At 38.5% G+C, this 14,755-nt stretch overlaps 1 protein-coding gene across 1 annotated transcript in view; it reads right to left on the minus strand.

The window, feature by feature from the left end:
* Dhc36C (Dynein heavy chain at 36C) overlaps positions 1-14,755 on the minus strand; it is a 1,350,914-nt gene that overhangs the window by 748,548 nt on the left and 587,611 nt on the right. Inside the window, 1 exon segment of the mRNA XM_090395101.1 lies at positions 8,454-8,595. Coding sequence (XP_090251227.1) covers positions 8,454-8,595 — 142 coding nt within the window.

Consider the following 14,755-nt stretch of genomic DNA (forward strand, 5'->3'; position numbering starts at 1 on the left):
CCAGCATCCCTTAAATGAGACAGGGGTGCAAAGAATCTCAAAATGGTGTCCACTAAAACTAGGAACCTGGAATGTCAGAACTCTGTATGAAGCAGTTAAGCTAAGAAATGCTATTTAGGAAATGAAAAGACTTGGAATTGGGATTTTAGGAATGAGTAAAGTTAGGTGGCTAGGATCAGGCAAAACTCAAGTTGATGACACGACAATGTACCACTCTAGAAGTAGTGAAAAACAATCATCAAAATGGAGATGGAATAATAATAAACAAAGATAGCTGGCCTGGTTGTCTAAGTGGTTAGTGTATCCACTCTCCAGCCAAAAGGCTGCAGTTCGAATCCCGCCATAGACATAGATGTTTGTGATTGTCTGTGAAAATACTAGTGGTGGTGGGGAGTAAATGGTGTTGGTGTAGATGATGTGGTTTGCAGTAGTTAGTGGATTGAGTGGTGGAAACAGAGAGCTGAAGAGTAGGTGCCCTCCCTCAATGAGTCTTTGGACTCCTTGGAGTCATCATGTAATAATAATAATAATAAGATGCTAATAAGTGACTGTTGACCTCCATCTCCTACTCAGATAGGATGATGTTATTAAAACTGAAAGGTCAACCACTAGATATCAATCTTATACAGGTCAATGTCCCTACTGCTGAAAAGAATGATACCGAGATCAAAGAATTTTATGATCAAATAAAATAATTAATGAAAAATACAAAGAAACATAAAATTAACATCATCATGGGTGATTTCATCATGAGGAAAGGTAGAAGTGGAGATATAGAAACCTCCGTAGCGCAATTGGAAGAACGACGGTACATTGCGCCCTTCGATTGGAATAGGCCTAAGTTAGATTCTCGTCGCGACGGGAGGAATCTTTATCTGGTCGATTTCAATCGAAGGTGAGTTAGCCGATCTCATACGGAGGTAGCAGGGTTTTTTCTCCCGGAAACTCGGGTTTTTCATCCCGCATACATACAAATCGACCCTTCAGAACACACGCAATTTACAGACAAAAATTACTAGTTGTGGTGGTGTTGGAGGTGGGCGGCAGATGGCGTTGATAGAGATGATTCGTAGTAGAGATTAGGTGCAGAGACAGTTGTAGATGTCCTCCCACGATGAGTCTTCGGACTCCTTGGAGGTATCAGGAATAATAATAATAATAATAATAATAATAGTTAGCAAACATGGACTGGGAACAAGAAATGAAAGAGGAGACCATCTTATTCAATTCTGGCAAGAAGAGGAACTAATAATCACAAACAAAGTTTAAGCTACACCCCAAAGGCCATATACTTGGCAATCACCACAGCATAATAATGCAAATATAGTCAGAAGCCAAACTGATTACTTGCTAATTAATCAATGATTTCAAAGTTACATAAAGAGTACAAAAACATATCCTGATGCAGATATTGCTTCTGATTAATCTACAGGTGACAGAGTTAAAACTTAGACTGAAAGCTATAATTAAAGAAACATCAACAAAAATATTTGATCTACGAAAGTAAAAAAAAAAAACAGAAATAAGAAAAAAATCTGAGTCAAGATATAGCACTTATCAAGAATGATGATGATGATGTCATGAGGGTTGATGAATCATAGGACAAATTAAAATATGTCTTCATAGAGAAATGTGCTAATACCTTGTGTCCTGATAGAGTAGTAAAAAAGAAAGATTGGATAACTGATGAAATTCTTTCTCTCATGGATCAACTCAAATCATATAAAAATCATAGTCCAACAAAATATAAAAGGTTCAGATAATTATTAAAGACAAGATCAAGAAGCAAAAGAAATCTGGATGAATGAAAAATGGAAAGAAAGAAAAAAAAACTGTCATGCTCTACAGGTAAAGCATGACAGTTTTTATCTACACAAAAAGCTGAAAGAGCCCTCAGGTATAGTTAAGAAAAAACAACTATGTATCCTTTGAAACAAAAAGGGAGAAATAATATCCAAAAAGGATGATATAATACAAGAATGGATGAAACATGTAGACGAACTCTACTGATTGCAGACAAAATCCAGAAAATACTTATGAACAGATGGAAGGTTCATGCATTCTAAGATCAGAGGTAGAATATTCATTGAACTCAGCTAAAAATGTAAACCCTTAGGCCCTGATAGAATACCTGCAGAAATAGTAAAGTTACTAGAAGGCAACAACATTACTATATTAGTAAAGCTATTTCATAAAATGTACAATACAGGCATAATCCCTCAAGACTAGTTACAGTCGACATTCATCATGCTACCTAAAAAAGCAAATGTCAAAACTTGTAATGACTACAGAACAATCACACTAATATTCTCAAAATGTTTCTGAAAATAATTTTAAAAATATGTACAGAAAATGGGAGGATACTATTAGTGATACCCAATTCAGCTTTAGAAGTGGTTTGGGAATGAGAGAGAGACTTTTCCATTCTCAAATCTTATTCCAAAAATGTAGTGACCAAAACAAGGAAGTATTCATTTTTGTTGTTGAAAATTTTTCACTTGGTTATACTATAAGTTAAAGATACCAAGAAATTATATACTTGGTTTAATCCTTTATCCAAGTGTAAGCAAACAGTTTGCATGTGAAGTATCTTCAAGACTGGGGCAACTTGTTGTAAAGGTGGTATGACTTCACATCACTTGCCTTAGTATCCCATAATGCACAGCACATCTCCTTATGGACATGTATAATGCACAAAGTTTGTTCGCTTACACTTGGATAAAGGATTAAACCAAGTATATAATTTCTTGGTATCTTTAACTTATAGTATAATAAAATGAAAAACTTTCAATAACTATCTATCTCTAATCCAGAGTATTTTAATAAATAAGGTGTGACACCATTTGGCAACTCGTATAGGAAAATATGACTTCTCCATCATTTCAGCCTTGATATCTGACCTCTTGGTCTGGCTCCCACAGAAGAGACCCCAATAAGGTTGAAAACCAGTTGGTGACTTGATTCTGGAGAAGCAGAGTTTCTGCCCAGGGTAATGGATGGCAATGCTGTAGCCAGTGAAGTTTTAACTGAGGCTCAGCTGTTGCTGTTACCCCCTCAGATGAGATATGAGCAGCTCTGCTCAGTGGTAGATGGGCCTGCCACTGGGTAGAGCCAACACTGAGAGTTCTTCTTGGTAACGGGGATGAACCTGTTGCTGAGTGGAACAACACTGAGTTCCTTCAGGTTACTCATTGTTGGATGTTGGATGATCTGGAGGATCACGAGTTGTTGGAGAGGTAACCCTACACATAATACAGGGAAACCGGTCTGGGTAGTGACCATTCCTTTAATTCGAATAATTTGATTATTCAATTTGAAGTAATCATTTGCTTCATCGACTTCGAGAAAGCATTTAACAAAGTTCAACACACTAAATCCTTTCTTTTAGGCTTGCACGGTGATCCAAATGCATTTTTGGAAATTATGGAGACAACTACCATGTTTGAATAAAAACTTTAGTTTACTATTACTAAAATTTTACAATTCGACGTTTCAACCTTTATGTCAAGGTCATCTTTTGGAGCGTACAAATATACACAGGAAACAAGCTATACTACAATCATACTGGTTCGTTAAAGACACTGACTAACCGCTACCACAATTGTTGGCCTAACCTCTGGTGGGTTATAAGCTAAAGATTCGTATTTCTCTCCTGATCAATTGGCTGGCCTTTTTAAAGAGATGCAGAGACAATAACCTCATTCCGATCTGCATCAGGCTAAAAAAGAAATTTACGTCCGCTAAGGCACTCCGTATCTATGACCGCACAGAAAAAGCAATGCTTAGAGAACAGATCCAAACAGCCTGCCAAAACCTAGCTACAACACAAAATCTAGTTTCTGAATTACAATCAGAACTATCGAACTATCGAAGAATTACTGACAATTCGGCCAAGCATACCCTGGAAAAGAACAAAGAAAAACTCAAGAAAAAATTCCACAGGTTGAAACAACGGCAAAATATGGCGGCCAATCAGAGGACTTCCTCCCCGAGAAACAATGAACAACAAACAAGGGAGACAAGAAGCGACCAACCACCGACAAGCAAGAACCATGTGATTAACTTATCAAGCCACACCCTGAACAACGGCGAACTCACGCTGCTGAATAAAGGACTGAACTACGCAATAGCGCCTAAAAAGGTAAACAAATTAGATTTTATCTACCACATTGAAAGAGGCATCAGATCCCTACCTAACAACATAGCAGACAAAATACGACTAGAAACCAGTAATGTCCTAAATACCAAGAAAACCATACAGAACAACCTGACTAAAACAGAATTAGCAGCAATTAAATCGTTAAAAGCCAAACAAAACATAATAATAATGAAAGCTGATAAAGGCAGTGCTACTGTTGTCCTTGACAGGTCAACATACATACTGCAAATGAACCAACTAGTAGCCGATAACAACACATATAAAATGGTAAATTATAACCCAACAAAGAGGATAAAGGACAAAACAGAAAAACTATTAAAGTCCGTCACTTCTTGGCCACCAGACACAGTTAAAAAACTCAAACCCCAGTACGCCCGCCCCCCCAGAATATATGGGGTTCCGAAAATACCCAAACAAAATGTGCCCCTTCGACCAATAGTGGAAGGAATAGACAGTCCCAATTACCACCTAGAGAAGAAATTAGCGGCAACACTCAAGGAGTTGGTAGGTCATTCCCCCTCCTACGTAAAAAACACACAACACTTTATAAACATAATCAAAAACATAACACTCGACAAAGACGACTTATTAGTCAGTTTTGACGTTTCTGCCCTTTTCACTAATGTCCCCATCAATGACACAATTCTCCTACTACAGAACAAATTTCCGCCCGACATTACGGCCCTCTTTGTCCATGTACTAAAGTCCGGTTACTTCGTGTGGCAAAACAAATTCTACCTACAAAAGGAAGGTACGGCCATGGGCTCACCATTATCCCCCCCAATCGCGAACTTCTACATGGAAACCTTTGAGCAAAGTGCTCTTGATTCTGCCACGCTTCGACCGACAATCTGGCTCAGATACGTTGACGACGTGTTCGCGATCTGGCCGCACGGTCGACAAACGCTAAACACATTCCTCAGCCACCTAAACAAACAACACGGACGCATACAATTTACCATCAAAAACCAAAATTCGCTCCCATTCCTAGACACACTAGTTACACATCTTCCTTCAGGCAATCTATCCTTCACGTTCTACCGAAAACCGACACACACACAGACCAATACATACATGCGAATTTATATCACCACCCAGCACAAAAATATGGAGTCATAAACACCCTTAAAAACAGAGCCACAACTATTTGCTCTAACCAGCAAGCCTTGAAGCAAGAACTAAAAATCATTAGTGACACATTCATAAACAATGGCTATAACAAAAATACTGTCAATAAAATACTCTATAAAACCACAACAAAAACGAATCTAGATTACAGTAAAACCATAGCCATCCCATACATTAAAGGGTTATCAGAAAAAATCAACAGAATCCTATAACATTATAACCTCAATGCCACCTTTAAACCAACCACTAAACTTAAAACCATATTCAGCTCCTCTAAGGATCCTCTCCTCCCATTAGCACATCCTGGAGTCCATTGCATCCGCTGCACCTGTAACTTACCGTACATTGGTGAAACAGGACGGACAATCCCTATACACAAAAAAAAACACATTAGACACATTAAATATAACCATTATGGTGAAGCAGGCCTCTCAGACCACGCACTCAACACCTTACACCAAATCAACTGGAAAAGCACCTGCTCCTTACACCGCACAAAAACATGGTACGAAAGAAAATTTAAAGAATCCTGCGAAATCCTGATAAACCACCCAAATATCAACAATAAAGATGGTATGAAAATTCCAAGGATCTGGATGGCACACATTCAGCCAACCTAATTTGAAAGATTCAACATAAGTCAGGACTCTAGCCAATATGCTATTATTAGAAACCATTCCACTCCAACTGGCCGGAATGATGTTAATATATGTATATAGTAGACAACACAAAGAATAGGACTTTAGCATTGATGTATAATTTTTTTTTTTTTTTTTTTTTTTTTTCCCACCAGAGGTCAGGCAATTGTGGTAGCGGTTAGTCAGTGTCTTTAACGAACCAGTATGATTGTAGTATAGCTTGTTTCCTGTGTATATTTGTACGCTCCAGAAGATGACCTTGACATAAAGGTCGAAACGTCGAATTGTAAAATTTTAGTAATAGTAAACTAAAGTTTTTATTCAAACACGGTAGTGGTCTCCATAATTTCCAAAAATGCACTCAACACACTAAAATGATTGAATTATTAAAACCATTCCCATAATGCATAGCATTATACATGTCTGCAAGGAGATGTCTTGTGCATTACATCAGACAGTGGACTGGCCAGAGCTCTGAGGGACTGTTCAGAATGGCTGAGGAGCACTCAAAATTTGCAAAGGTGGTTGCCAACCTCTGATAGGAGATGGCACTCAAAGAAGAAGTTATCATACCGAATGATCTAAATAAATTGGCATTTGGGGAAAAGGATAAAAATTGTCAATTCAACTATACCTTACATAACGGCTGGGTCAGCATCCCACTGACGAGACCTCAATAAAGGTTGAAACCGGTCTGGGTAGTGACCCTTCCCTTAATGCATAGCAGTATACATGTCCGCAAGGAGATGTGCTTTGCATTATGGGAGATACTGAGACAAGGAGTGATGAAAGCTTGGTCCACCTTTGCTCGGAGTTGCCCGGTGTTGCACTACCTTGCACTAGTCCTGAAGATATTTTCAGGCACAAACTTTGTTTGCTTACACTTGGATAAAGGATAAAACTAAATTTATTATAGTCTAACCAAGCGAAAAATAAACTTCCAACATCTTTCTCTAAATCCAGAGTAATTCAATAATAAAGTGGTACAACTGTTGGCAACTCCTATAGCTAAATATGACCTCTCCTATTGCTTCTGCCTTAGTATCTCCCTGATTGGGTCTGCCTCCCACTGACGAGACCTCAATAAAGGTTGAAACCAGTCTGGGTAGTGGCCCTTCCCTTAATGCATAGCAGTATACATGTCTGCAAGGAGATGTGCTTTGCATTATGGGAGATACTGAGACAAGGAGTAATGAGAGCTTGGTCCACCTTTGCTTGGAGTTGCCTGGTGTTGCACTACCTTACCCCAGTCCTGAAGATATTTTCAGGCGCAAACTTTGTTTGCTTACACTTGGATAAAGGATTAAACTAAATTTATAACCTTACATTTTGCAAAATGTAAGGTTATTCACTCTGTGTTGAAAAGGCTGGATATGGTTTTGGGGATAATGGTGGATAAAATATTAAAGTTTAGAGGGCATATTGCAAAAGTTGGTAAAAATGTCTCAAAGGATTACTTGGATGTTGAAAAACAAGCAAGCAAAGACAGAAAAGTTATTAACCCTCTTTATCAGGCTATGATTTGGCCACATTTTGACTTCTGTGCACAGACTGGGTCATGTGGGTTTCTTAGGGAACAGGTGGCAGAGAAGATTCAGAGATGAGTAACTAAGCTGGGATAGGCCTGTAGAATACTCCTTATGAGAATGGGTTGAATGTTTGTAGGTTACAAAGTTTAGTTAATAGGCAGAAAAGATTGAACATGATAGAAACTTTTAAGATATTAAAGAGAATTTATAAAATGGATGGACAAAAAAGTTTTCATGACACGTAGTTAGAGGTCTAGGGGTTGTGTAAGAATGTGGTTCTGGTTATTAGGAGTGTGCAGATCAGATTTTTTGCATGGAGAGTGGTGAATGCATGGAATGGATTGCCAAAATTACTCATGAGTGCCCAGACAGTGAATGGGTTTAGGGAGAAGTATGATAGGATTTGTGTGTAAAATAGTTTGGATCTCCCACGATGAGGTTCCGGAATCCATTAAAATACTGTATAATAATAATAATAATAATAATAATAATAATAATAATAGTACTAATGGTGATATTAACAGAATTGAAGTGGGAAACATAATAAAAATTTACTCACACTCAGTATTATATGTGTATTTTATAATAGTGAGTTCAGCTTTCTTCAATTAACAGTTTTAATATACAATATAAAGCAAAATATCCTCTATAGAAAGGGGAAGTTTAAGATGTATCAGAATGAAAACTTTGAAAGGAGACAGCTAAGAAGTACTATTCATATTGCCAGCCTGGCTGGCTGAATGGTTAGCATATCCGCTCTCCAGCCAAAAGGCTGTGGGTTCGAATCCCGCTGTGGGCATGTATGTTTGTAATTGTGAAAATAGTAGTGGTGGTGATGAGTAGTACATGGCATTGGTGTAGTGGTAGTTCTTTGTAGTTGGTGGATTGTTGTAGAGTAGGTGTCCTCCCTCGATGAGTCTTTGGGCTCCCTGGGGGTGTCACATAATAATACATATTTCAAAGTGATCCCCCCACCCACACACACATACAGTAACCTACCTGGAATAATTCATAATCTGCAATATGAGTAGCTAGACGGGTCAATGATTGTCGACCTGATCCACCAACACCTACTAGCAGTGCATGGCTTCTTGGTTGCTTAATAATGCGTGCAATACGACATAAATGTTCCACGGCAAACCTAGAAAGAAAATATAAATACAGCAATCCCTCGATTAATGTGCCTAATGCATTAATTGAAAATGCACTAATTGAATATAATAACCTATTTGAAAAAGTATTGTTAGATTATGAATGAGGCCTGCCTTTACTACACAGACACTCATTCATGATCTAACAATGAAAGGAGCTTTAAACCAGAGAAAATACCTGTACTGCTGGTCAAAATTGTATTGGAAAGAAATAAGGAAGGGGAGGTAAAGTAAAGTGTATTATATAATTGTATATTGAGTGTAAAGCATATCATATAATTGTGTATTGAGTGTGTATCTAATTATTAAGTGTATATCTATTTACTTATTGAAAGGGAGAGATTGTGAAATATTTAACATGTGTAATTTTAATGAAGGAAAATAATGTGTATAAATCGAAATAAAGGAATGGTATGTGTAGGCTATTGCAAACAAAGAAAGAAAACATGATGACTAAGAGTCTAAAGGGCATGACCTTGACAAGCTCATATTGGAACCTTACAAGCAAGGATTAGCTAATTCTCTGAGAGGAGCTCTCTCATGGCTTCACAATGAAGCAATTTGATGCGACTGTGAATGTAAGCTCCTTGGAAGAAAAAGGTGAATGATCGAAAGAAAAGGGAGAGAAAAAGGTGGGAGACAGAGAGTGAGGGACACGAGGTGAGAAAACAGGGAAAGAAAAGGAGGTAGGAAGTGAGGATAATCTCCGACTAGAAAGGTAAAGCTCGGGTCTAAGTGAAACCCGAACCATGATGTTTCCACTTGAAGGATCCAGAAATCCCAGACAAGCACCTCAGATGTTCCCAGCTAAACAGCGAAATTTCAGTGCGCATGAATCCATGAGACAGGAAGGAAAAGAATCTGCAGTGTGAACAAGAATCCAACCAGGATGCACACATGACTCGCACGTGATGATTCAGTGAAACAGTGAGCAGCCAGAAATGGTAAGGCAATTTTGTCCTTTCTAAAGTTAAGTGAGAGCGCTGAAGGGAAAACACATTAAGCAGTGTTGCTAAAAGGAAAACTGAAACTAATTTATTTGTTAGAGTAGCTTTAGGAACATTGGACTAGTAGTCCGAAGAGCCATGTCAAGTGATTCTTGCACAATCTAGTATGCAAATGTTACCTTAGTTCTTTTCCCTGAGATTTTGTCTAGATAAATTTGTATTAATTGCCCAAGTGCATGCCTTTCTTAGAGAATGATAAATGTGCTAATATGTGAGATTTTCATGTGATATTGTTTGAATGTGGTTTAATCTAATTAAGATAACAGAAGAATTGATTATTTCATGTTTAATGTAATTTTATTAGTGTAAAATAAAACTTTATGTTTTGTCATTTGAAATCCTGGTATTAAATTTGTGTTTGAGACCGGCATTTGCCACTCACTAAACTACAAACAGTGATTAAGGGGAAAGAAAGATATAACCAAATAAGAAAGAGAAGGGGCCACGACTGCAACATTTTTGAGAGCCCCCCCGAACATATCTAAGGTATAATAACTCTAACTGGTGCAGTATAAATATAAATTTGTTAGGGTTTGTTACTCAGGGAAAACCTTACAATCCCTGACTACAGAGAAAGTAGTTATAAGGCACATTCAGAATTAAGTAACATTAACACCCCAAAGTAAGATCTAACAGTATAATTCGTTTTTCAAATTTCTTTTTTATAAAAGAATTAGGGTATATCTCAGGACCTAGTTAAAGGAAAACCATGAGGCTGAAAGACAATAAAACATATTCAGAATATATGATTATTAATTAACTTAAGGAATTCACAATGTACACTAGAATATAAATTAAATTAAACTTTAATATTTCCAATATTTCCAAGATGGCAACTTGACATTGCCGAAATAATCGGGCACTTGAAGAAGAGCATTCAAACATGTTAAATCACGAGCTTTGGTCAATTTTATATGATGTCTCGTGCACTGCAGCAGATAAAGAATTTGAGAAAATACAGGGTCGACATATCAAGAAATTTGAGAAATTAAGAAAGAACTCGACCTCCGAACTAAAACTTCCAATCAACACTGTAGTCAACTTTTCTTCAGTTATTTTGAAGCCTGCGGGATTCATTGCTCTTTCACATGGCCACAACTTCACCATTGCTCACAGAAAAATACTGACCAAGGATATTAGGATCCAGATTGAACGCTTGATCAGCCACCTTCCAAACCACATCACCAACAATATTAGACTGGATGTAGCTTGTGTTCTCACCAAAGCAAGACCACCAAAAACTAACATATCCAATAATGAATATATAGCTCTGCAGGAAATGAAGAAAAAACAAAGAAATAGCAACACCAAAGCAGATAAGGGAAACACCACCGTAGTACTCAACCAAACGGACTACACAGGTAAGCTTAATGCTCTATTGTTAGATCGGGCTACTTACCTCCCTATTGAATACAATCCCACCAACTCACAAATCAGAAAACTCCATAGGCTCCTTAAGAAGGTGACTTCTTGGCCTGTAGAAGTTACTAACAAATTCAAACCATTTAAATGTATATCCACCGTATATATATGGCCTCCCAAAAATACATAAAGAAAATGTGCCATTACGTCCCATAGTGGATGGCACTGATGACCCCACATACAAATTGGCTAAACATTTGGCCAAAGTGCTCACACACTATACTGGCAACACACATAAAAAACTTGGCCCACTTCAAAGCCAGCATAGAAAACCTTACACTCCAGCATACTGACATAATGGTCAGTTTTGATGTCTTCTCCTTATTCACAAATGGCCCACTCTAAGGTTTCCTTGAGTGGGCCATTTGTGAATAAGGAGAAGACATCAAGCTAAATTTCCTCCCGATATCTCAGCCCTACTTCAGTTGACAATGAACTTAGGCTATTTCGTTTGGCAGGGAAAATTCTACAAACAAATAGAGGGGACAGCCATGGGTTCGCCACTCTCCCCACCCTTGGCCAACTTCTTTATGGAGACTTTTGAAGACAAAGCCTTAAACTCTGCCCCACAAAAACCAACCACATGGCTTCGCTACGTTGATGATGTGTTTGCTATTTGTGTTTGCGAAGGAGGGGTGATATGATTGAGACATTCAAATTACTGAAGGGTTTTTATAAGATTAATCCAGAAGATATTTTTGAAAATATGACTGGTGGTGGGAGGACTAGGGGCCATGCATGGAAGCTGGACAAGAGCGTGGTTGACAAGGGTGTTAGAGCTAGGTTCTTTACTTGGAGAGTGGTAAATGAGTGGAATAAGCGTCCAGAGTCTGTTGTGGGTGCTACAACCGTGAATGAGTTCAAGGCAAGGTATGATAGATACTGTGTGAATGTTGAATAGTTGTTCTTGACATGATGTAAGGGCCTCCCTCGATGAGTCTGTCGACTCCTTGGAGTTTCCCGGAACAATAATAATAATAATAATAATAATAATAATAATAATAATAATATTTGGCCATATTGCTTTGATACATTCCTCTCCTTCTTAACACACATAAATAACCAACACCACAGAAACAAGTTCACCATGGAAAAAGAGGAAAACAACAGCTTCCCTTTCATAGACACACTAGTCACCCATCAGCCTGATGGAACCTTGGTTTTCTCAGTTTATAGACAATCCACCCATACAGGCAGATATATTCACCAACAATCCCCACCCCTCACAACAATATGGAGTTATTAAGACACTACACAACAGGACGAAACTAATCTGTTCAAATGACAATGCCCTAACCACTGAACTAAATCACATCCTCATCACTTTCTCAGCCAATGGCTATCCCCCCCCCACAAACAATCCAAAAAATATTGAAACAAGTAAACCACAAACCCCCCCCCCCACTCTTCACAACAAGGATTACTTTAAATTCATCACCATTCCCTACATCCAAGGCACCTTGGAAAAAATTACCAAAATCTTAAAAAAACATGACTTGACCTCTTGTTACAGACCATATAGAAAATTGGCATCCCTTATCCACTCCACTACAGACCAACCACTTTCCCTAGACCCAGGGCTGGCAGAAGCAGGTATGCGTGCACCATTAAGAAGGGGGGCATCATTCATTAGTTCATTTTTAAGAAACAAAATTTTTATCATGAAAATAAAAAAATCTTAGAATGAACAATATTAAAATAAATATTGGATGGATACATCGAATAAAAATTTAAAACAAAATTGTATATTGCTGCCTCTTTGATCAGCTGGCTGTTTACAATTTTGCAGTGAGAGCAGACTAAATTATTATTATTATTATTATTATTCAGGCCTCCATGGAGTCGAAAGACTCATCGTGGGAGGTCCTTCCTATGAACATAAAGTCTGTCAAGACTCATCGAGGGGAGATCTCCCCTAAGAAACACAAAGTCTATCATACCACTCCTTAAACGCATTGGCCGTTCTCGCTCTCACCACTGGATCAGGCAATGCATTCCATGGTTCAACCACCCTCCACGCAAAGAAACCACTCCTCACCCTTTTGCTCACAGTTTCCTTTCGTAACTTCCAGGGATGGCCTCTTATCATCACTCCTTCCCGCTGTTCAACCAAGCGAAAGAATTCCCCAGTGTCAACCCTGTAACCACCTCTCAATAGTTTAAAAGTCTCAATCATATCACCTCTCCTTCTTCTATCCACCAAACTCTGCAGTCAACATTCCCTCAGCCAATCCTCGTAACTATCCTTGTACAGTCCTGAAACCATCTTTGTCATCCGTCTTTGTATCCTTTCCACAGTTAATTTATCCCCCTTTAAATCCTGGACATCAAATCTGAGAACCAAAGTCTAAGTGTGGTCTGATCAGAGACTTATACAATGGAATGATAACCCTTTTATCTCTGAAGATCAGTGTCCTTCTCATAATTGCAGCAATCCTCTGTGTTACCTTCACCACCTTTGCAATATGTCCCCTAGATTTCAGGTTTCTATCAATCATCAACCCCAGATCTCTTGTTTCCCCTACTTCCTCCAGTATAACTCCTCCCATAGAGTATGCAGCATCCCATCGATGTTTCCCAAACCTCAAGACCTTACATTTTGCTGCATTAAACTGAAACCCCCATTCATTTGCCCATCTATCTAGCTTATTCAAATCACCTTGCAGTACTACCACATCTGCACTATTACTAATAATCCTTCCCAGCTTCACATCATCTGCAAACAACTGAATATCCCTTGCAATCCACTGACAATGTCAGTGATATAAAGGTTAAGCCCAGTGGGACCCCACTTGTAAGCCTCTGCTTCCTTGAAACTGCCCCACCATACACAACTCTCTGATACCTATCGGACAGCCAATCCTGAATCCAGTTGACCAATCTGACATCCAGACCCATGTGCTGCAACTTAAATATCAGCTTATCATGTTGCACCCTATCAAATGCCTTCGCTAAGCCTAAGAAAATGGCAGTATATGCCTTTCCCTCATCTAATGTTCTTGCAACTTTATTATAAAAGGCTAGCATATTGCTAAAACAAGAGCGCCCTTTCACAAATCCATGTTGTCTCTCACAGATAACATTACCCTCATCTGCCCAATATTTTATACGGTCCCTCACTACTTTCTCCAAGATCTTAACAACTACTGATGACACACAGAGTGGCCTATATTTAGACACTTCCAGTCTGTTACCACCCTTATGCAATGGCACTATCTTACCTTCCTTCCATTCCCTAGGCACCTTTGCCGAAGCCAGACCTTCATTAAAAAGCCAGGTTAAAGGCACTGTCAGTTCCCTGGCACATTCTCTCAAAACTCGTGGTGAAATACCATCCAGTCCCAAAGCTTTAATGACATCTAGAGTACTCAGTATATGAAACACACTCTCCTTCTGTACCTCTAAATCTCGAACCAGCCCTATCCCTCTAGCATTAAAACTGACTCCTCTAGGATGAAATACTCCAATAAAGTGTTCATTGAACAATTCCACTATGTCCTCTGCATCAGTCACTCTATTCCCATTTTTATCCCACAATATCATTCTTCCACAGTCATTTCTCATCCTACTGGCCACATAGCTAAAAAATTCCCTAGGATTTTCTTTGGATCTTAGGGCCAACCTCTTCTCATATTCCAGTTTCGCTTTCCTTACCACACTAGTCACTCTTCTGGCCTGTGTCTTATATTCTTCATGCATCTTCTCTTCACCTGTCCCCTTA

The sequence above is a fragment of the Typopeltis vanoorti genome, chromosome 7 (genome assembly GCF_054136105.1).
Source record: "Typopeltis vanoorti isolate ZY-2024b chromosome 7, IOZ_Tvanoo_1.0, whole genome shotgun sequence".
Taxonomy (NCBI): Eukaryota; Metazoa; Arthropoda; class Arachnida; order Uropygi; family Thelyphonidae; genus Typopeltis; species Typopeltis vanoorti.